The sequence below is a fragment of the Chelonia mydas genome, chromosome 1 (assembly GCF_015237465.2).
Source record: "Chelonia mydas isolate rCheMyd1 chromosome 1, rCheMyd1.pri.v2, whole genome shotgun sequence".
Taxonomy (NCBI): Eukaryota; Metazoa; Chordata; order Testudines; family Cheloniidae; genus Chelonia; species Chelonia mydas.
The window spans coordinates 95,495,393-95,517,257 of NC_057849.1; the positions used below are offsets into that span (position 1 = coordinate 95,495,393).

The window sequence follows — 21,865 nt, forward strand, 5'->3', positions numbered from 1 at the left end:
CACATCCTTTCTGTAGTGGACGCAATACTCCAGATGTGGTCTCACCAGTGCCAAATAGAGGGGAATAATCACTTCCCTTGATCTGCTGGCAATACTCCTACTAATGCAGGCCAGTATGCAGTTAGCCTTCTTGGTGAGAAGGGAACACTGCTGACTCATATCGAACTTCTCATCCACTGTAATCCCCAGGTCCTTTTCTGTAGAACTGCTGCTTAGCCAGTTGGTCCCCAGCCTGAAGAGGAGCATGGGATTCTTCCGTCCTAAGTGCAGGACTCTGCACTTGTCCTTGTTGAACCTCATCAGATTTCTTCTGGCCCAGTCCTCCAATTTGTCTAGGTCACTCTGGACCTATCCTTACCCTCCAGTGTATCTACCTCTCCCCCTAGCTTAGTGTCATCTGCGAACTTGCTGAAGGTGCAATCTAGCCCATCGTCCAGATCATTAATGAAGACGTTGAACAAAACCGGCCTCAGGACCGGCCCCGTGGCATTCCGCTTAATATCGGCTGCCAAATAGACATGGAACCATTGATCACTACCTGTTGAGCCCAACCATCTAGCCAGCTTTCTATCCACCTTACAGTCCATTCATCCAGCCCATACTACTTTAACTTGCTGGCAAGAATACTGTGGGAGACTGTTTGAAAAGCTTTGCCAAAGTCAAGATATATCACGTCCATCGCTTTCCCCATACCCACAGAGCCAGTTATCTCATCGTAGAAGGCAATCAGGTTGGTCAGGCATGACTTGCCCTTGGTGAATCCATGTTGACTGTTCCTGATCACCTTCCTCTCCTCCAAGTGCTTCAAAATGGTTTCCTTGAGGACCTGCTCCATGATTTTTCCAGGGACTGAGGTGAGGCTGACCAGTCTGTAGTTCCCCGGGTTCTCCTTCTTCCCTTTTTTAAAGATGGGCACTATATTTGCCTTTTTCCAATCGTCTGGGCCCTCCCCCGATCGCCACGAGTTTCCAGAGATAATGGCCAATGGCTCTGCAATCACATCAGCCAATTCCCCCAGCACCCTCAGATGCATTAGATCTGGACCCATAGACTTGTGGATGTCCAGCTTTTCTAAATAGTCCTTAACCTGTTCTTTCACCACTGAGGGCTGCTCACCACCTCCCCATACTGTGTTGCCCAGGACAGCAGTGTGGGAGCTGACCTTGTCTGTGAAGACCGAGGCAAAAAAAGCATTGAGTACTTCAGCTTTTTCCACATCATCTGACACTAGGTTGCCTCCCCCATTCATTAGGGGTCCCACATTTTCCCTGACCTTTTTTTTGTTGCTAACATACCTGTAGAAACCCTTCTTGTTACCCTTCACATCCCTTGCTAGCTGCAACTCCAGCTCTGTTTTGGCCTTCCTGATTACATCTCTGCATGCTCAAGCAATATTTTTATACTTCTCCCTAGTCATCTGACCAAGTTTCCACTTTTTGTAAGCTTCCTTTTTGTGTTTAAGCTCACAGAAGATTTCAGTGTTAAGCCAAGCTGGTCGCCTGCCATATTTGCTATTCTTTCTGCACATCGGAATGGTTTGTTCCTGCGCCCTCAATAAGGTTTCTTTTAAAATACAACCAGCTTTCCTGGACTCCTTTCCCCCTCATATTAGCCTCCTAGGGGGATCCTGACCATCAGTTCCCTAAGGGAGTCAAAGCCTGCTTTTCTGAAGTCCAGGGTCCATATTTTGCTACTCTCCTTTCTTCAACCATCTCATGGTCACTGCTGCCTAGGTTGCCACCCACTGCTACTTCCCCTACCAATTCTTCCCTGTTTGTAAGCAGCAGGTCAGGAACGGTCCCTGGTTGGTTCCTCCAGTAGTTGAACCAAGAAGTTGTCCCCAACACTCTCCAAAAACTTCCTGGATTATCTGTGCACTGCTGTATTGCTCTCCCAGCAGATGTCAGGGTGATTGAAGTTCCCCATTAGAACCAGGGCCTGTGTTCCGGAAACTTCAGTCAATTGTCTGAAGAAAGCCTTGTCTACCTCATCTTCCTGGTCCGGTGGTCTATAGCAGACACCCACCACGACATCACCCTTGTTGCTCTCGCTTCTAAACTTAACACAAAGACTCTCAACAGGATTTTCTCTAGTTTCATACTGGAGCTCTGAGCAATCATACCACTCTCTTACGTACAGTGAAACTCCTCCCACCTTTCCTCCCCTGCCTGCCCTTCCTGAACAGTTTATATCCATCCATGACAATGCTCCAGTCATGTGAGCTACCCCACAAAGTCTCTGTTGTTTCAATCACATCAGAGTTCTTTGACTGTGCCAGGACCTCCAATTCTTCCTGCTCGTTTCCCAGGCTCCTTGCGTTCGTGTAAATGTACCTAAGATACCTAACCGATTGCCCTGCTTTCTCAGTGTGAATCAGGAGGCCTCCCCTACTGCACCCTCCTCCTTGTGTTTCCTCCTGGTATCCCACTTCCCCACTTACCTCAGGGCTTAGGCCACCGTTCCCTGGTGAACCTAGTTTAAAGCCCTCCTCACTAGGTTAGCAAGCCTGCCTGCAAAGATACTCTTCCCTCTTTTTGTTAGGTGGATCCCATCTCTTCCTAGTAATCCTTCTTCCCGGAACAACACCCCATGGTCGAGAAATCCAAAGCCCTCTCTCCAACATCACCTGTGTAACCACACATTTACCTCCACAATTCGACGGTACCTACCTGGGCCTTTTCCTTCAACAGGGAGGATGGCCGAGAACACAACTTTCATCTCCAACTCCTTTATCCTTCTTCCCAGAGCCAGTTTTGAAGCTAAATATTTCGAATAGACTTCTTTCTGCGGTTTAATAGGACCTCTTGTATCTCTGTCACATAGGAAACCTCTACCCCAGAGAACCATTGAAAACCCAAGCTCTGTGTTGAAGGATGGCCAAGTCTAGATAGTGTTCAACTGGAATCCTGAGACAGCGGATGGGAAATGGTCAACGCTGCAACACTGCAAATGAAGCGAGGTGAATCAGGTAAGGGTACCAGACTTGCCTTGGACAAGTTGATGCAACTAGAATGACTCTGGCTTTGTCTTGTTTGATCTCGTTCAAAACCCTTAAAATTAATAGTATCAGAGAATGTGCACAGAGAAAGTCCCTTATCCAAGAATGAGAAAGGTGTCTTCCAAGGACTGATGATTCAGATGCCCCAGCAAACTGAATTTCTTGCACTGTCTGTTGGCAGCAGTTGTAAAGAGGTCCATTTTTGGAAACCCACCAGGTCAGGAAAATCTGTTTGAGAATCCAAGAGTCCAGTTCCCACTTGTAATCCTGGGAGAAATGTTTGGTCAGATCACCTGCCATGGTGTTCTGCATGCCTGAGAGGTTAAGAGGCTGAAGTGAGAATGTGATAGACTATATGCCAATTCCATTGTTTTATTGTTTCAGCACAAAGAGAGGGGAATCTTGCTTCTCCATGATGATTTATATAGAACATACGGACTATCTTATCTGGCATGACTTTGATGAATTTGCTCAGTTAAGGGAAGGAAGTGGATACGTGACGCATCTGAAGTTGTGATAATAATAGGAGGAGGCTAGGTGAAAGGAAATCATGCATTGGACTCTGGACAGGTCTTTCCACCAGCTGTGTGAGTGTACCACCTGACAAGGGACAGATACCAACTTGTCTAGACCATGTTTGTTCAGGATACAGACTGTTCTGCAACAACTCTGGAAGCAGCAAAGGTGCAGCCTGGTGTGTTGTGTTATGAAAGTACAAGCTGCCATACGACCCAGTAGTTGGAGGCAACTTCTTGCTATTGTCTGGGGGCTTATTTAAATCTTGGCAATAAGGCTTGTAGTGTTGTAAATCTGTCCATAGGGAGGTAAGCTCTGCATGTTACAGCATCCAGAGAAGATCCTATGAAGTCTAGCTGTACAACTGGAATGAAAATGGACTTTCTGATTGAGCTGAAGTTCTAAGCTGCAGATAAGGACATGGCTGGCTATATTGCAGAGAGAACTTTGGTGTACAACCAGCTCTTTAACAGCCAATTGTTGAGATAGGGGAAGATGATTATTCCCTGCCAACAAACATAAGTGGCTACTACTGCCAGGACTTTGGAAAATACTCTTGGCACAGATGAGAGGCCAAAGGGGAGTACTTGATACATGAAGTGATGCTGGCCATCTTTGAAATGAAAAAACCTCTTGAGAGAGGGGTGATTGCAATCCTCGACCTTCAGATCATGTATGGCTAACCAATCCACAGAATCTAATGATAGAATTACAGCTATGATCCTGAATGTCTGATTTCACTAAGGTGTTTTGAAGTATGAAATCTAAAACTGATCTCCATCCACCATTCTTTTTCGGAACCAGAAAATACTTGGAATAAAATCCCTTCCCCTCTGTGGTGGACTGGAACGGATTCTACAGCCTCTATGCTTAGAAGAGAGGTAGTCTCCTGTCTCAGCAAATGTTTGTGAGAAGTGTCCCTGAGAAGGGATAGGGACAGGAGTGGGATGAGGGGATGGAGGTGAAATGGATGGAGTAGCTTGATGTTATAATCTTCAAAACCCATTTGTTGGATGTACTTTGTTCCCATGCAGCTCAAAAATGGAAGAGACTGTCTCCAAAGGGAGGGAGGTGGGTAGTGTGGTGTAGCTGAAGATTCCCAAGGTGGGGATGTTCTGGGCCTTTGACCACACCATCAAAATTGAGTGGTGTCGAAAAGGCCTGAAACTGCAAGCATTTTTTGGTATCTCGGTCTCTTAGGTGGTTCGGCCAGTCTATGAATGCCGGAGAACTGGAATGGATGGGATCTCTGTGTTGGGATCTATTAAATTTTTTATTTGCCGGTGTATATATACTGAGAGATCTGAGTGTGGTCCTCAAATCCTTTATAGTGTGCATGGATTAATCAGTGGACTCACTGAGAAGTTTTAGTCTATCAAAAGAAGGTCTTTTATGGCATTTTGGACCATCCTAAAAAACCTCAACTGCTTCATCCAAGATGTTTGATGCATGACAGCAGCAGAGACGGAAGATGCTTCAGTGTCAGATACATCTAGGGAAGCTCACAACCAGGTGCTTGCTAAGAGCTGAGTCAGTTATGAACTCAGCCTGGAACTATTCCTAATGTTCCGGGGGAAGACGATTAATAAAAGTGTTGAGTTTATTGTAGTTGGTGTGCCATCTTTGCCATCAGAGCTGATAATTCACTATTCTTAACTGGGGGGGTTATGGAAGAGTAGTTTTTACATCCAGCAAGGTTGAAGGGCTTCTGGTCTTTATCATATGATATGAGTTATTATGCTGTTAGTATTGCCTACCATGCTTACTAACAGTCTCTACAACTAAACAGTTGGGTGGAGGGTGTGAAAATAAAAACTTGTAATTTTTTCTGGAACATAATACTTTTTATTTGCTTGCATACATTGTAGTTGTATCTGTCAGACTCCAGCTAGTTTTGGCAGGACCCAGTGGAGACTGATTTACTGGTAAAGCTATGCAACCAGAGGATGTCCTGTGGAGGATGTCCAAGAGCTTAAGTTGAGACACTTGCATCTTCTCCAGTGGGATCTGAAGCGAGTCAGCAATCTGTTCCATCAGCTCCTGAAACTGTTTAAAATCATCAGTGTAAGAGGGCAGAGAAGGTATCACAGCCTCATCTGGTGGAGATATTAGTTTGTGGTGTCACCTCCTTGTCCACTTTAGTCGATTGCTCCTCAAAAGACTCCTCGTTTGGTTGGGGCTCTTGAGGAGGGAGAGATGGAGCAGGAGACTGCCTTTCATGATGCTCCCCAAGGAACAGCTAGGAGCCCTTGACATTTGCTGATGACAGGCTACCACCAGTAACAATAAAGCCATCGTGGGGAATCATAAGTTAGGCAGGAGGACTTCAGTGCTGCTCATACCAGTGAGAAGGGGCTAAAGGTAGAAGCCCCAAGGGCACGACATTCTCAGTTAAGATGTATGGAAAGATGTTTCTATGGCGGTATGTACGGAATCCCTGCACAGAGATCTAGGAATCTGAAGAAGAGTCTTCAGCATAGTCTAGAGAAGAAGCAGACACTGAAGGCAAGAATGGTTGTCCATATAGTGCTGATGGTATCAGAGGAAGGTAAGGTCTCTGAGACTTGGGAGATCTCAGCACCAACAATTGTTTGATAACCATTAAAAAAACCAGAAACTGTGGTACCTCAGACACTGACAAGTCCTTGGAGAATCTAAGCTCCTGCAGTACGGGGTAAATCTCCACCAGGACTGGATGAGGCTCCAGATTAACTGGTGTCAGTACTGAGGATGTTGACAGTAGTATCTTGTTCAGCCAATGGTCCTGGTACTGAGGATGATGACCTCAGAAAGACCAATGTCACAGTACTGAGGTTTGCATGGTATCGCAGGTTCTTTGACGACCTCAAGATCTTCTGAGAGCTCCTGATACCAGAGAGAGCTTCCTGGAACCTGAAGTCTCCAAAATGGTCATTCTTGATGGTGACCAAACCTTTTTTTGAATTAGGCTTTCTATAAGGAGAGCCAGCACTCCCTCCCCATGAGACGTCTACTGGTACCTCTGTGTTCTTATCCCACAAAGATCTAGGTAGGGAGGTTGAAGGGGCACTGTGCTCACTTGGAGGCCAATGTTCCAGGTCTATGTCTGTGGGCTGTATCTGAGGCTGGTCAGAGGGAACCTTCCATCATGAGGAGCCTAAATTTAATCTAGTTTTTTTTCAAAATATGCTTTTAAAAGCTGAGCAGATCTTGCACTTGGCTGGAATGTGGGTGTGTCCCAGATAGTGGATACACCAGGCATGTCTGTTGCTCACTGGTATAGATTCCCAGCAGGTAAGGCAACGCTTGAATCATGGGGATTCTGGTATGCCAGGTTGACGACAACTCCCAAGGCAAACCCCTCAGAAAGGGGGGTTGATGGGGAAAGGGAATATAATCAGAAAACCTCCAATTAACTAAAGAAGTATGATTATCGAAAGAACTATATAAACTGAACTGGAACTAAGAACTTGAGGCTAAGCTGGATACTCCACCTCAGGCTGTTGAGCAGTTGAGAAGAAACCAGGTGAGATTCACCTGCACAGCTCTATATATCCTTGGTACAGGGCATGAGCATATCTAGAGCACATGCATGGGGCGAAAGGGCACTGCTACCGAAAATCTCTGATCAAAAGGTACAAGAGGCATATGTGCACCTGCACTGGAACACCCACAGGGACGCTACTCAAAGAAGAATTATGAGTTACTTACATCCTTGTTTTTGGACTTTGCTCCATATCTTCCTAGTGATTTCCATTTTCAATTTCAGAAACGCATATATAATATTATTGAAAAATAATACATTACTCAGAGTAAATTAATACGATCCCATTTGTATTTAAAACATCTAAAATGTATTTTAAAAATATCTAAAATATATGCTCTAGGAATTATTTGGGGAAGTTCTATGGCTTGTGTTATGCAGGAGGTTAGACTAGATAATCACAATGGGCCCTTCTGGCCTATGAATCACTACATAATTGTAAAACAAATCCAAATTATTTAAATTCAAGCTTTAATATATACCTGGATGAAAAAAATGTAGAAACACTCAGTTTTCACAAACTTTGTCTGCAAACAGACATATTATTGCCATATCATAGTCTGCTTTAGGAGTTCAATTTGATACATGAGTACCATATTAACAGCTGATTTTTTAATTTCTCTAACCCCCTGATTCTCATAAGAAGGTTGAGTCTATGCCATAAGGTGATAGAACACATACTGGTGGAGCAAGTTGGCTGGAGCATCTGGAAAAGGGTATGGAGGGATGAACAGGGAAACAAAATATCGAACAAAATATTTACCTAATATCACCAAGAATATTTGTTTCTATGCTCATCTCTCTTGTCTGTTGAATGATAAACTCTTTGGCTTAAGGCCTTTCTTTTCTTATGTGTTTGTACAGTCCCTGTCACATTTTGGGAGCTTCCACACTATAAATAATAAACTAATAATTATTATAATCATGCTGTATTGGCATGATCCAAGTGAAAACAAACATCAGTTACCTTGTAATGGATTCCCATGCTCCTTTTTCTTCTGTAACCCCAACACTAAGGAGATCTTCATCAATTTTATCAGGTTTTTTTTTTACCTAGTCATTAAAAAAAGTAGCATTCATGTAATTTGGGAGGTTAGCTAGTAAATACAGTAGCTGTAAAATGGACCTATTGGCCAGTTTTAATTCAGCAAGTTAATGCTTTAACGGTTTGAAATTACACTGTAACAACACCATTTCATACTATTCAAATGGAAGTATTTTGTACACAGTGTAGACTTAATCAGTCCTGTCCACCTGATCTTGAATTTTTTTTTCCATACTAGCATATATTCTACAATGTTATCTATATACATTTCTCAGATTCAGTCCTCTTCCTTTCTTAGCTATGTGACCCATCCTTTCCTTGTACTTTGTAAAATTTGCTCCAGGCATGCCAGTGAGTAGTAACTGATTATGCAACAACTGATTACACAAGATCATATGGGGATTCACATCCTCAAATCAAAGAGCAGGCTTAAGCACTCTGTGTTTGTATATGTAAAGAGTAATTAATAATACACAAAACTAGTGCAGCCTTCTTTCCATCTTTGCTCATAAAAGGTAGGCTATCAGTATGTGACATAGACCATAGTTAGGGGAAACATGCTGTTGCACTGCTCTTGAAGCAGCCCACGAGGGAGACTGTGAATCACAAGCTCCCTCCTTGACTCCCCCGTGCTCTGGAGAAGGAGAAAACTGTGACAGATTCGTACCTGTCATAGTGTATGTGTAAGGGGACTGTTGCCCCCTTACTAACATTGAGTGGGAGTGTTTTGGTTGGCTAGCTCCCAGTACAAAAGGGGAAGGGTCGATGGGGAATCAGGACCCTGAGACTGACATTCACCAGGAACAATGGGGAGAGGCCAATGCTCCAGGTCAGCCTGAATGACAGGGCGGGCAGGCTAATCAGGGAGTCAGTAGGCCAGGGAGTCCCACCCTCCGTGTAAGCTGGAATTGCCTCGGTCAGACAGAATGGGGCCGAGGTAAGGAGAAAGAAGGGGCTCAAGCTGCGCTGGGGAGCAGAGCTGTGCCAGATCCAGAGGGGCCAGAAAAGCAGCCCAGAGAGAGTAGACTTGCCCTGGGAGGAGAGCTGCAGCAACCAAAGCCAGAGGGGCCAGAAAAGAAGTCCAAGAAGCAGGTCAGTGCTGGGAGCAGAGTCACAGAAGCAGCCTGCAGAGCAGACCTGTCCTGGGAGGAGAGCTGTAGCAACCAGAGCCAGAGGGGCCAGGAAAGCAGCCCAGAGAGGTGGAGGCAGAGCAGCAGCAGTGCTGAGACAGAGTGGTGGAGCTGGGGCTGGAGCAGTCCGGCGCCGGGTGCGGTGAACAGCTGGGGAGAGTGAGGGGGACTCTGGGCAGCGGGCCCAGCACAGGGAGAGGCCTCAGCCAAGAGGCTCTGCAGGCCAGGCTTGGAGGGTGATCGTAACCCTGACAGGGTGGGGGCAACACTAGGAAGAAGGGTCCTACGACTTAGAGCCTGAGAACGTGTAGCCACCACCAGAGCAAGTGTCCAACCCGCAGCATCCCTGCAGCACAGCCAGGGCCTGAGAAGAAGGCCTGGGACCTACAAGGAACAGACTGTGAATTGCCCTGACATTCCAGAGACACTGTTTGTAATGTTCCCTGCCACAGAGCAGGGTGATGTGTTTTCCTTTAACCTTTCCCATTTTTCCTTATTCCTTTTTAAACTAATTGTTGATTAAATAAATTGTATTTGCTTTAAATCATATGTAATGATCAGTGGGTCAGGGAAGTGTACAGAGAGTACCCTGGAGTGGGGACACCCTAGCCCCTATCCTAGGTGACCACGGCAAGGTTGGGGGTCGAGCCCCCCAGGAATCCTGGGCCCAGCCTTGTTGGGGTTACAAGGACTCTGCCAGACAGCAGAGTGGAAGGGGAGTCCTCAAGGGCAGGGAGGCCTCTGGGGAAAGGAAGCGGGAGCGAGGACTCAGATCCTTCCGCTAGCCCATTTCATCGGGGTAGTGCAGAAGCCAGGAAAGTTCCCCACAATAGCAGGACCATTCCCCCGCTTACATATGTTCTTCAATGCACCTTATACCCCCTCTACTCTCTTGTGCCAAAGTCCAAGATGGGCCATGTTCGGGCCCAGTAGCTTCAACTGAATTTGCTAGATGGCCTTACTCTCTGAGCTACATATCTGCAACCCACATACATTTTTCAAACACTTGAAGTGTCTGAATGTATGTAATTCTATCCAAAATTAATTTAGATTTTTTTTTTGGTATTGTCAAGCTAATGTTATTAGCTTTGTGTCAGTACTGAATCAGTAAAAACCTGTGGTTTTTTTAGTTTCTTCACAGCAAGTGTCTCTGAAGACACTACGTCTGATTTATGATAGATAAGACTGCAGTCTAATTTAAATTAGATACTATCTGCCACATTTGATACAACTCTACTTATTTAAATTACTTGGTTACAACAGATAAGGGGACACTAACTTTCCAACCATATCATTTACCTAATTTTGACCCAGATTGTGTACTGAGGCTGAACATGTGGATCTCTCTGTATCTGCACGGTACAGGGTTGGGTCAGCTGCCTCTATGGCATTTTATCCCATTTCCCTCAGATCCTGAAAACTTACATCCATGGGACTGGGGAGGAGACTCAGAGGAAACATGTCCTGTTGCCTCTGCCCTGTAGCTCTGTACCTTTCTCAGCCTCTGAAGGTCCAAAACTGGGACACACTGTATGAAGAAGTCTCAAAATGAGAAACTAAAAAAATAATAATGCTGGAAACGTGAAGTACTGTGGGATTCCTTACTCCTTTACAATACGTAACTCTTCACATAACAGGGGGTAGCCGTGTTAGTCTGTATCCACAAAAATAAGGAGTCCGGTGGCACCTTAAAGACTTAACAGATTTATTTGAGTATAAGCTTTCGTGGGTAAAAACCTCACTTCTTTAGATGCCTTGAGTGAAAGTAACAGATGCAGACATAAATATACTGACACATGAAGAGAAGGGAGTTACCTCACAAGTGGAGAACCAGTGTTGACAGGGTCAATTCCATCAGGGTGGATGTAGTCCACTCCCAACAATAGATGAGGAGGTGTCAATTCCAGGAGAGGCAAAGCTGCTTCTGTAATGAGCCAGCCACTCCCAGTCTCTATTCAAGCCCAAATTAATGGTGTTACATTTGCAAATGAATTTTAATTCTGCTGTTTCTCTTTGAAGTCTGTTTCTGAAGTTTTTTGTTCAAGTATAGCTACTTTCAAATCTGTTATAGAATGTCCAGGCAGATTCAAGTGTTCTCCCACTGGCTTTTGTGTGTTACTATTCCTGATGTCCGATTTATGTCCATTTATTCTTTTACATAGGGACTGTCCGGTTTGGCCAGTGTACATGGCAGAGGGGCATAAAGATGTAGAAGCTCTTTATACCAATATTCCACATGAGGATGGACTACAAGCTGCCAAGAACAGTATCCTCCCTGATAAGGCCACGGCACACCTGGTGGCTGAGCTTTGTGACTTTGTCCTCACACACAACCATTTCAGATTTGGGGACACCTTATACCTTCAAGTCAGTGGCACTGCTATGGGTACCCACATGGCCTCACAGTATGCCAACATCTTTATGGCTGACTTAGAGCCACGCTTCCTCAGCTCTTGTCCCTTAGCGCCACTCCTCTACTTGCGCTACATTGATGACATCTTCATCATATGGACCCACGGGAAGGAGGCCCTTGAAGAATTCCACCTGGATTTCAACAATTTCCACCCCACCATCAACCTCAGCCTGGACCACACAAGAGATCCACTTCCTGGACACTATAGTGCAAATAAGTGATGGTCACATAAACACCACCCTATACTGGAAACCTACTGACCGCTATACTTATCTACATGCCTCCAGCTTCCATCCAGGACACATCACATGATACACTGTCTACACCCAAGCCCTAAGATACAACTGAATTTGCTCCAATCCCTCAGACAGAGACAAGCACCTACAAGATCATTATCACGCATTCTTAAAACTACAATAGCCACCTGGGGAATTGAGGAAACAGACTGACAGAGTGAGACGGGTACCCAGAAATCACCTACTACAGGACAGGCCCCACAAGGAAAATAACAGAACAGCACTGGCCCTTACGTACATCCCCCAGCTAAAACGTCTCCAGCACATCATCAGCGATCTACAACCTATCCTGGAAAACGATCCCTCACTCTCACAGACCTTGGGAGACAGGCCAGTCCTCACTTACAGACAACCCCCCAACCTGAAGCAAATACTCACCAGCAACTACACATCACAGAAACACTAACTCAGGAACCAATCCCTGTAGCAAACCTTGTTGACTACTCTGTCCCCATATCTACTCTAGTGACACCACCAGAGGACTCAACCACATCAACCACACGATCAGAGGCTCATTCACCTGCACATCTACTAATGTTATATATGCCATCATGTGCCAGCAATGCCCCTCTGCCATGTACACTGGCCAAACTGGACAGTCCCTATGTAAAAGAATAAATGGACACAAATCGGACTTCAAGAATGGTAACAAACAAAAGCCAGTGGGAGAACACTTGAATCTTCCTGGACATTCTATAACAGATTTGAAAGTAGCTATACTTGAACAAAAAACTTCAGAAACAGACTTCAAAGAGAAACAGCAGAACTAAAATTCATTTGCAAATTTAACACCATTAATTTGTGCTTGAATAGGGACTGGGAGTGGCTGGCTCATTACAGAAGCAGCTTTGCCTCTCCTGAAATTGACACCTCCTCATCTATTGTTGGGAGTGGACTACTTCCACCCTGATCGAATTGGCCCTGTCAACACTGGTTCTCCACTTGTGAAGTAACTCCCTTCTCTTCATGTGTCAGTATATTTATGTCTGCATCTGTAACTGTCACTCCATGCATCTGAAGAAGTGAGGTTTTTACCCACAAAAGCTTATGCTCAAATAAACCTGTTAGTCTTTAAGGTGCCACCGGACTCCTTGTTGTCTTCACATAACCTCACTTTCATTATTCTTTATTTCTGATGTAATTTGCAACTACCGAAGTAAAGGGACACCAAATTTTTATGGAATGCAGGTAATTCTGGGACGAAAATGAGTGATATCCTTCAAAATGATGGACAGTTGAAAGGCATGCCTGTGGGGAATGCAGAGTAAAATTAAAAGAGCCAGCATCAGAGATGGAAAAATATCCTAGCAGCTCCAACAGAGCAAAGATATTGGAAATGATAAGGGGATTGGGATGGAGGTGCGGCAGAGCTGGTGCAGGTGGCTCTGGTTTCCAGTTGATTGTAAGGAATCTGTTGGTTGTGGGAGCTAAGCCTTCTTGTTTCTTTCACCAGGGAGACCAGTCTTGCACCTTCAGAGATGAAAGAATTCATAGGAAATTCCATGAGGGAAAACTCAATCTTTCCAGTCACCTACACAGGATTTTTCTGTGTAAAGGACAACTTGGGACTTTGTATTTATAATAAAATTATAATTGAAAAAAAATTACTCCTTCATAAAAGTACCATGATATGTTATATTTTATGGCAATACAAAAAACATGCAACAAATTAACTGATGGCATGAATCCATGCATCTGGGAATATAGTTATCAAAAATCTGAATAGTATAGTCTGACTTTCATCTTGCTGTTAAACATAACCCAAGGCACCTGAGCATTATTAATATGTTTAAAGAAATAATGCACACAGAAAATTATCTGCTAACATACTTTGACTTTGATGATTTTGCTCTTGAAGTTGTTTAATACTACAATAACATCTTCCAGGTGGACTGAAGAATCTGCTCCTTCATGGCTATGAGAAAAAACAACAACAGATATACAAATGTATACACTCCTTAAAATGTTACATATATTAAATTTTATTTTTATTTTATAACTGTTTACATTTGCTGAAGCTAAAAATGTCTGTGTACAGTATGTCCTGCACTAGTTTTCTGATGTCGGAACCTTCCTCAATTTTTCTTCTTCACAGTGCTTAACAGGAGTCTCCATACAGTTATAGTAAAATGACTGATAGTTTCTTTCACAATAATTGTGCTTCATCACTGCATAACACAAGAGTGTCCCCATGACCACGTAAGACTTTGCATTTTCATATACCAACACTTTCTTTGGAAAGAAGACTGTAAAATGACATATCTTGCCAAACTGAATACCTGAATGTTGAATTTTTATTCCCTTGACTACTATAGAAAAACCTAAAAGCTACACTACTTGAATATTCTTCAGTCACATGAGGATTTAAAACAAACACCCTGTACTACATAAACGGGGATATTTATTGAGGTTTAAAGGAATTTCCAGTTTTATTAAGTACTAGAATTAAATATATGATTAAAAAATATTAAAAACAATTATACTGTTATATTAGTATCACTGCTTCTTATTAAGGTTGCTCAACACTTCCCTGTAATGGGGCACACAAGAAATGGTTACTCACCCTGTGTAGTAATGGCAGTTCTTCAAGATGTGTCCCCCTATGGGTGCTCCATTATCGGTGCACTTGAGCCCCGTGCACCTTTGATAAGAGATTTTTCATAGTGACATTCATTTGGCCCGCACATGCATGTTACTCCACCTCGTGCTCCATGCAGTTACTATATAGGACTGTACAGCCTAACCGTCCTCAGTTCCTTCTCTACCACAAAGCCCCATGACAGTGAACTCTGAAGCAGAGAGGAGAAGGGTGGGTAGTGGAGCACCCATAGGTACACCTATCTTGAAGAACTGCAGTTACTGCACAGGGTGAGTAACCATTTCTTGTGTGCCCCATTACAGGGAAGTGTTGAGCACCCTTAATAAGAAGCAGTGATACTAATATAACAATATAATTTTTTCTAATATTTTTCATCATATATTTAATTCTAGTACTTAATAAAACTGGAAATTCCTTTAAACCTCAATAAATATCCCTGTTTTTGTAATACAGGTTTCAGGTAATACCATTTCTTCTTTGAGTAGTGTCCTTATGTGTGACTACTGAGCAGTTTCCCTTTAAAGAGGAGGGGGCTTTGGAGTCTAGTCCAGTATGGAAGAAAGTACCATCTGAGCTGAACACAGTATTGGAAGCAGAGTCGCAGATTATTGCACAGTGTTAAGCGAAAGTATGCTTAGAAGCCCAAGTTGCGGCTTTACTTATTTCAGTGATAGAAACGTTTTTAAGAAAGACTGCGCAGGTGGAAATAAATCGTGCAGACTATTCTCGTATGTTAGTAGATGCTTTGAGATTACGATAATAGTAGCAGTTACTAATAGTCAGTTATCTACCTAGAAAGCCTCTGTTTAGAGATTGCAGTTCCCTTTGTTCTATCTGTGATCAAAACAAGCTGGAAGACTTCCTGAAAGGTTTAGTCCCATCTAGTTAGAAGACCAGAGCTCCCCTGATATCAAGCATGTTGAACATGCTTATCCCAGTGAGGTTTAGGTTGAAAAATGGGGAGGTGAATGGGCTGATTAATATGGAAATGAGAAACTATTTTTGGCAAAAAACTCAGGGTGTGGACATAACGTAACCTTGTCTCTGAAAAATACTGTAATTATGGGATATGGCATAAGAGAAACTATTTCTACCACTTATTGAGCCAATGAGATGGCAACCAAAAATGCCGTTTTCATTAATAAATGGAGAAGTGAGCAGGCAGCCATAGGTTCAAACAGTGGTCTTGTAAGGCATGTAAGAATCAAACTGAGGTCCCAAACCAGAGTAGGGCATTTAACTGGCTGAAAAGGGTTACCTGGGCGTTGGAGGAATCTCACTGTTGTTGGATGGACAAATATGGAGTAAATCTTTATTGGAGATGGAAGGCTGTGATGGCTGCCGCATGAACTCTAATGGAGCTCAGTGATAACCTGAGGTCTGTAGTTCTGGAATGTAGTCCAGTATGTATGGCAACAAAGGGATAGCTCAGTGGTTTGAGCATTGGCCTGCTAAACCCAGGGTTGTGAGTTCAATCCTTGAGGGGGCCATTTAGGGATCTGGGGCAAAAATTGGGGATTGGTCCTGCTTTGAGCAGGGGGTTGGACTAGATGACCTCCTGAGGTCCCTTCCAGCCCTGATATTCTATGATTCTATGAGGTGGTCGATGCAATGTGTTTGAGATCACACTAGCAGGCAAATCTTACTCATTTCTGTAAATAAGTGCAGCATGTAGACTGTTTCCTGCAGTGTGGTAACACCCTTTTTACTTCCTGTGAAAAGGCCATTTGTATGTCCATGAACCATCAAGCAGCCATGCTTTGAGTTGAAGGATTATGAGATTGGGGTGAAGGATCTTCCTGCTCTCCTGAGAGAGGAGATGAAGAATGGTGTGGACAGTAATCAGGAAGAACATACCCAGCTGTAAGTATGGAAACCATGTTTGTCTGGGTCATGTCGGAACAATCAGAATAACTCTAGCCTTGTCCTTTCTTATTCTCAGTAGGACTCTGGATATCAGAAGAGTTGGGGGAATGCGTACAGAAGACCTGGTGACCACTGGTCCAGGCTGAGGTTGATGTTGGGATGGGAATTGTTGAAATCATGGTGGAATTCCTCAACTTCAGCTTTGTGAAATGACACATCCACTCCCAGTCTCTAGCATTTGCTCAAGAAACTCCCTTAAAAAGCACAAGAACAAATCCACACAGACACACCCCTGGAACCCAGACCTGGGGCATTCTATCTGCTACCCAAGATCCATAAACCTGGAAATCCTGGACGCCCTATCATCTCAGGCATTGGCACCCTGACAGCAGGATTGTCTGGGTACGTAGACTCCCTCCTCAGGCCCTACGCTACCAGCACTCCCAGCTATCTTCGAGACACCACTGACTTCCTGAGGAAACTACAATCCATAGGTGATCTTTCTGAAAACACCATCCTGGCCACTATGGATGTAGAAGCCCTCTCCACCAACATTCCACACAAAGATGGACTACAAGCCGTCAGGAACAGTATCCCCGATAATGTCACGGCAAACCTGGTGGCTGAACTTTGTCACTTTGTCCTCACCCATAACTATTTCACATATAGGTACAATGTATACCTTCAAATCAGCGGCACTGCTATGGATACCCGCATGGCCCCACAGTATGCCAACACTTTTATGGCTGATTTAGAACAACGCTTCCTCAGCTCTCATCCCCTAATGCCCCTACTCTACTTGTGCTACATTGATGACATCTTCATCATCTGGACCCATGGAAAAGAAGCCCTTGAGGAATTCCACCATGATTTCAACAATTTCCATCCCAACATCAACCTCAGCCTGGACCAGTCCACACAAGAGACCCACTTCCTGGACACTACGGTGCTAATAAGCGATGGTCACATAAACACCACCCTATACCGGAAACCTACTGACCACTATTCCTACCTACATGCCTCCAGCTTTCACCCAGACCACACCACACGATCCATTGTCTACAGCCAAGCTCTACGATACAACCGCATTTGCTCCAACCCCTCAGACAGAGACAAACACCTACAAGATCTCTATCAAGCATTCTTACAACTACAATACCCACCTGCTGAAGTGAAGAAACAAATTGACAGAGCCAGAAGAGTACCCAGAAGTCACCTACTACAAGACAGGCCCAACAAAGATAAAAACAGAATGCCACTAGCCATCACCTTCAGCCCCCAACTAAAACCTCTCCAACACATCATCAAGGATCTACAACCTATCCTGAAGGACGACCCATCACTCTCACAGATCTTGGGAGACAGGCCAGTCCTTGCCTACAGACAGCCCCCCAACCTGAAGCAAATACTCACCAGCAACCACATACCACACAACAGAACCACTAACCCAGGAACCTATCCTTGCAACAAAGCCCGTTGCCAACTGAGTCCACATATCTATTCAGGGGACACCATCATAGGGCCTAATCACATCAGCCACACTATCAGAAGCTCGTTCACCTGCACATCTACCAATGTGATATATGCCATCATGTGCCAGCAATGCCCCTCTGCCATGTACATTGGTCAAACTGGACAGTCTCTACGTAAAAGAATAAATGGACACAAATCAGATGTCAAGAATTATAACATTCATAAACCAGTTGGAGAACACTTCAATCTCTCTGGTCACTCGATTTCAGACCTAAAGGTCGCAATATTAGAACAAAACGACTTCAAAAACAGACTCCAACGAGAGACTGCTGAATTGGAATTAATTTGCAAACTGGATACAATTAACTTAGGCTTGAATAGAGACTGGGAGTGGATGTGTCATTACACAAAGTAAAACTATTTCTCCATGTTTATTTTCCCCACCCCCCACTGCTCCTCGGACGTTCCGGTTAACTGCTGGAAATGGCCCACCTTGATTATCACTACAAAAGGTTTTCTCCCCCCCGGCTCTCCCTGCTGGTAATAGCTCATCTTAAGTGATCACTCTCCTTACATGTGTATGATAACACCCATTTTTTCATGTTCTGTGTGTATATAAATCTCCTCACTGTATTTTCCACTGAATGCATCCGACGAAGCGAGCTGTAGCTCACAAAAGCTTATGCTCAAATAAATTGGTTAGTCTCTAAGGTGCCACGAGTACTCCTTTTCTTTTTATAAGCTTCAGTGACTCCCCTGAATGAGATGTTAGAATGGATGATACAAAAAAAAAATTAATGAAGAGAACAAAACACCAAATCAGTCTGAAATGAAGGTACAAACTCTATCTTCATTCCTCACTGTCTATCACTGCTCAGAACACAGCCCTGATTAAAAACTGGAGCTAGAAGCAGCTCTACTAAAAAACCGAACACGATATTGCAACATACATCTATCTGCCGCCCTGACCGGGAAAACCGAGAAGTCTGCTGCTTGCCAGGGGCTAAGATTCGCGATGTGACGGAGAGACTGCCGAGACTCATCAAGCCCTCGGATCGCTACCCCTTCCTGCTTCTCCACGTGGGCACCAATGATACTGCCAAGAATGACCTTGAGCGGATCACTGCGGACTACGTGGCTCTGGGAAGAAGGATAAAGGAGTTGGAGGCGCAAGTGGTGTTCTCATCCATCCTCCCCGTGGAAGGAAAAGGCTTGGGTAGGGACCGTCGAATCGTGGAAGTCAACGAATGGCTACGCAGGTGGTGTCGGAGAGAAGGCTTTGGATTCTTTGACCATGGGATGGTGTTCCATGAAGGAGGAGTGCTGGGCAGAGACGGGCTCCATCTTAAGAAGAGAGGGAAGAGCATCTTTGCCAGCAGGCTGGCTAACCTAGTGAGGAGGGCTTTAAACTAGGTTCACCGGGGGAAGGAGACCAAAGCCCTGAGGTAAGTGGGAAAGCGGGATACCGGGAGGAAGCACAGGCAGGAATGTCTGTGAGGGGAGGGCTCCTGCCTCATACTGGGAATGAGGGGCGATCAACAGGTTATCTCAAGTGCTTATATACAAATGCAGAAAGCCTTGGAAACAAGCAGGGAGAACTGGAGGTCCTGGTGATGTCAAGGAACTATGACGTGATTGGAATAACAGAGACTTGGTGGGATAACTCACATGACTGGAGTACAGTCATGGATGGTTATAAACTGTTCAGGAAGGACAGGCAGGGCAGAAAAGGTGGGGGAGTAGCACTGTATGTAAGGGAGCAGTATGACTGCTCAGAGCTCCGGTACGAAACTGTGGAAAAACCTGAGTGTCTCTGGATTAAGTTTAGAAGTGTGTGCAACAAGAGTGATGTAGTGGTGGGAGTCTGCTATAGACCACCGGACCAGGGGGATGAGGTGGATGAGGCTTTCTTCCGGCAACTCACGGAAGCTACTAGATCGCATGCCCTGATTCTCATGGGTGACTTTAATTTTCCTGATATCTGCTGGGAGAGCAATACAGCGGTGCATAGACAATCCAGGAAGTTTTTGGAAAGCGTAGGGGACAATTTCCTGGCGCAAGTGCTAGGGGAGCCAACTAGGGGGGGCGCTTTTCTTGACCTGCTGCTCACAAACCGGGTAGAATTAGTGGGGGAAGCAAAAGTGGATGGGAATCTGGGAGGCAGTGACCATGAGTTGGTTGAGTTCAGGATCCTGACGCAGGGAAGAAAGGTAAGCAGCAGGATACGGACCCTGGACTTCAGGAAAGCAGACTTCGACTCCCTCAGGGAACAGATGGCCAGGATCCCCTGGGGGACTAACATGAAGGGGAAGGGAGTCCAGGAGAGCTGGCTGTATTTCAAGGAATCCCTGTTGAGGTTACAGGGACAAACCATCCCGATGAGTCGAAAGAATAGTAAATATGGCAGGCGACCAGCTTGGCTTAATGGTGAAATCCTAGCGGATCTTAAACATAAAAAAGAAGCTTACAAGAAGTGGAAGGTTGGACATATGACCAGGGAAGAGTATAAAAATATTGCTCGGGCATGTAGGAAAGATATCAGGAGGGCCAAATCGCACCTGGAGCTGCAGCTAGCAAGAGATGTCAAGAGTAACAAGAAGGGTTTCTTCAGGTATGTTGGCAACAAGAAGAAAGCCAAGGAAAGTGTGGGCCCCTTACTGAATGAGGGAGGCAACCTAGTGACAGAGGATGTGGAAAAAGCTAATGTACTCAATGCTTTTTTTGCCTCTGTTTTCACTAACAAGGTCAGCTCCCAGACTGCTGCGCTGGGCATCACAAAATGGGGAAGAGATGGCCAGCCCTCTGTGGAGATAGAGGTGGTTAGGGACTATTTAGAAAAGCTGGACGTGCACAAGTCCATGGGGCCGGACGAGTTGCATCCGAGAGTGCTGAAGGAATTGGCGGCTGTGATTGCAGAGTCCTTGGCCATTATCTTTGAAAACTCATGGCGAACGGGGGAAGTCCCGGATGACTGGAAAAAGGCTAATGTAGTGCCAATCTTTAAAAAAGGGAAGAAGGAGGATCCTGGGAACTACAGGCCAGTCAGCCTCACCTCAGTCCCTGGAAAAATCATGGAGCAGGTCCTCAAAGAATCAATCCTGAAGCACTTACATGAGAGGAAAGTGATCAGGAACAGTCAGCATGGATTCACCAAGGGAAGGTCATGCCTGACTAATCTAATCGCCTTCTATGATGAGATTACTGGTTCTGTGGATGAAGGGAAAGCAGTGGATGTATTGTTTCTTGACTTTAGCAAAGCTTTTGACACGGTCTCCCACAGTATTCTTGTCAGCAAGTTAAGGAAGTATGGGCTGGATGAATGCACTATAAGGTGGGTAGAAAGCTGGCTAGATTGTCGGGCTCAACGGGTAGTGATCAATGGCTCCATGTCTAGTTGGCAGCCGGTGTCAAGTGGAGTGCCCCAGGGGTCGGTCCTGGGGCCGGTTTTGTTCAATATCTTCATAAATGATCTGGAGGATGGTGTGGATTGCACTCTCAGCAAATTTGCGGATGATACTAAACTGGGAGGAGTGGTAGATACGCTGGAGGGGAGGGATAGGATACAGAAGGACCTAGACAAATTGGAGGATTGGGCCAAAAGAAATCTGATGAGGTTCAATAAGGATAAGTGCAGGGTCCTGCACTTAGGATGGAAGAATCCGATGCACCGCTACAGACTAGGGACCGAATGGCTAGGCAGCAGTTCTGCGGAAAAGGACCTAGGGGTGACAGTGGACGAGAAGCTGGATATGAGTCAGCAGTGTGCCCTTGTTGCCAAGAAGGCCAATGGCATTTTGGGATGTATAAGTAGGGGCATAGCGAGCAGATCGAGGGACGTGATCGTTCCCCTCTATTCGACACTGGTGAGGCCTCATCTGGAGTACTGTGTCCAGTTTTGGGCCCCACACTACAGGAAGGATGTGGATAAATTGGAGAGAGTCCAGCGAAGGGCAACAAAAATGATTAGGGGTCTAGAGCACATGACTTATGAGGAGAGGCTGAGGGA

General features: G+C 44.9%; 1 protein-coding gene across 2 annotated transcripts in view; it reads right to left on the bottom strand.

The window, feature by feature from the left end:
* Positions 1-21,865, bottom strand: part of UGGT2 (UDP-glucose glycoprotein glucosyltransferase 2) — a 295,296-nt gene that overhangs the window by 47,425 nt on the left and 226,006 nt on the right. For both annotated transcript variants that reach the window (XM_037895931.2, XM_043534691.1), the window contains 2 exons: positions 13,752-13,836; positions 8,005-8,090 (listed from right to left, as the gene is read on the bottom strand). In XM_037895931.2, coding sequence (XP_037751859.1) covers positions 8,005-8,090; positions 13,752-13,836 — 171 coding nt within the window. The remainder of the gene's footprint in view (positions 1-8,004; positions 8,091-13,751; positions 13,837-21,865) is intronic.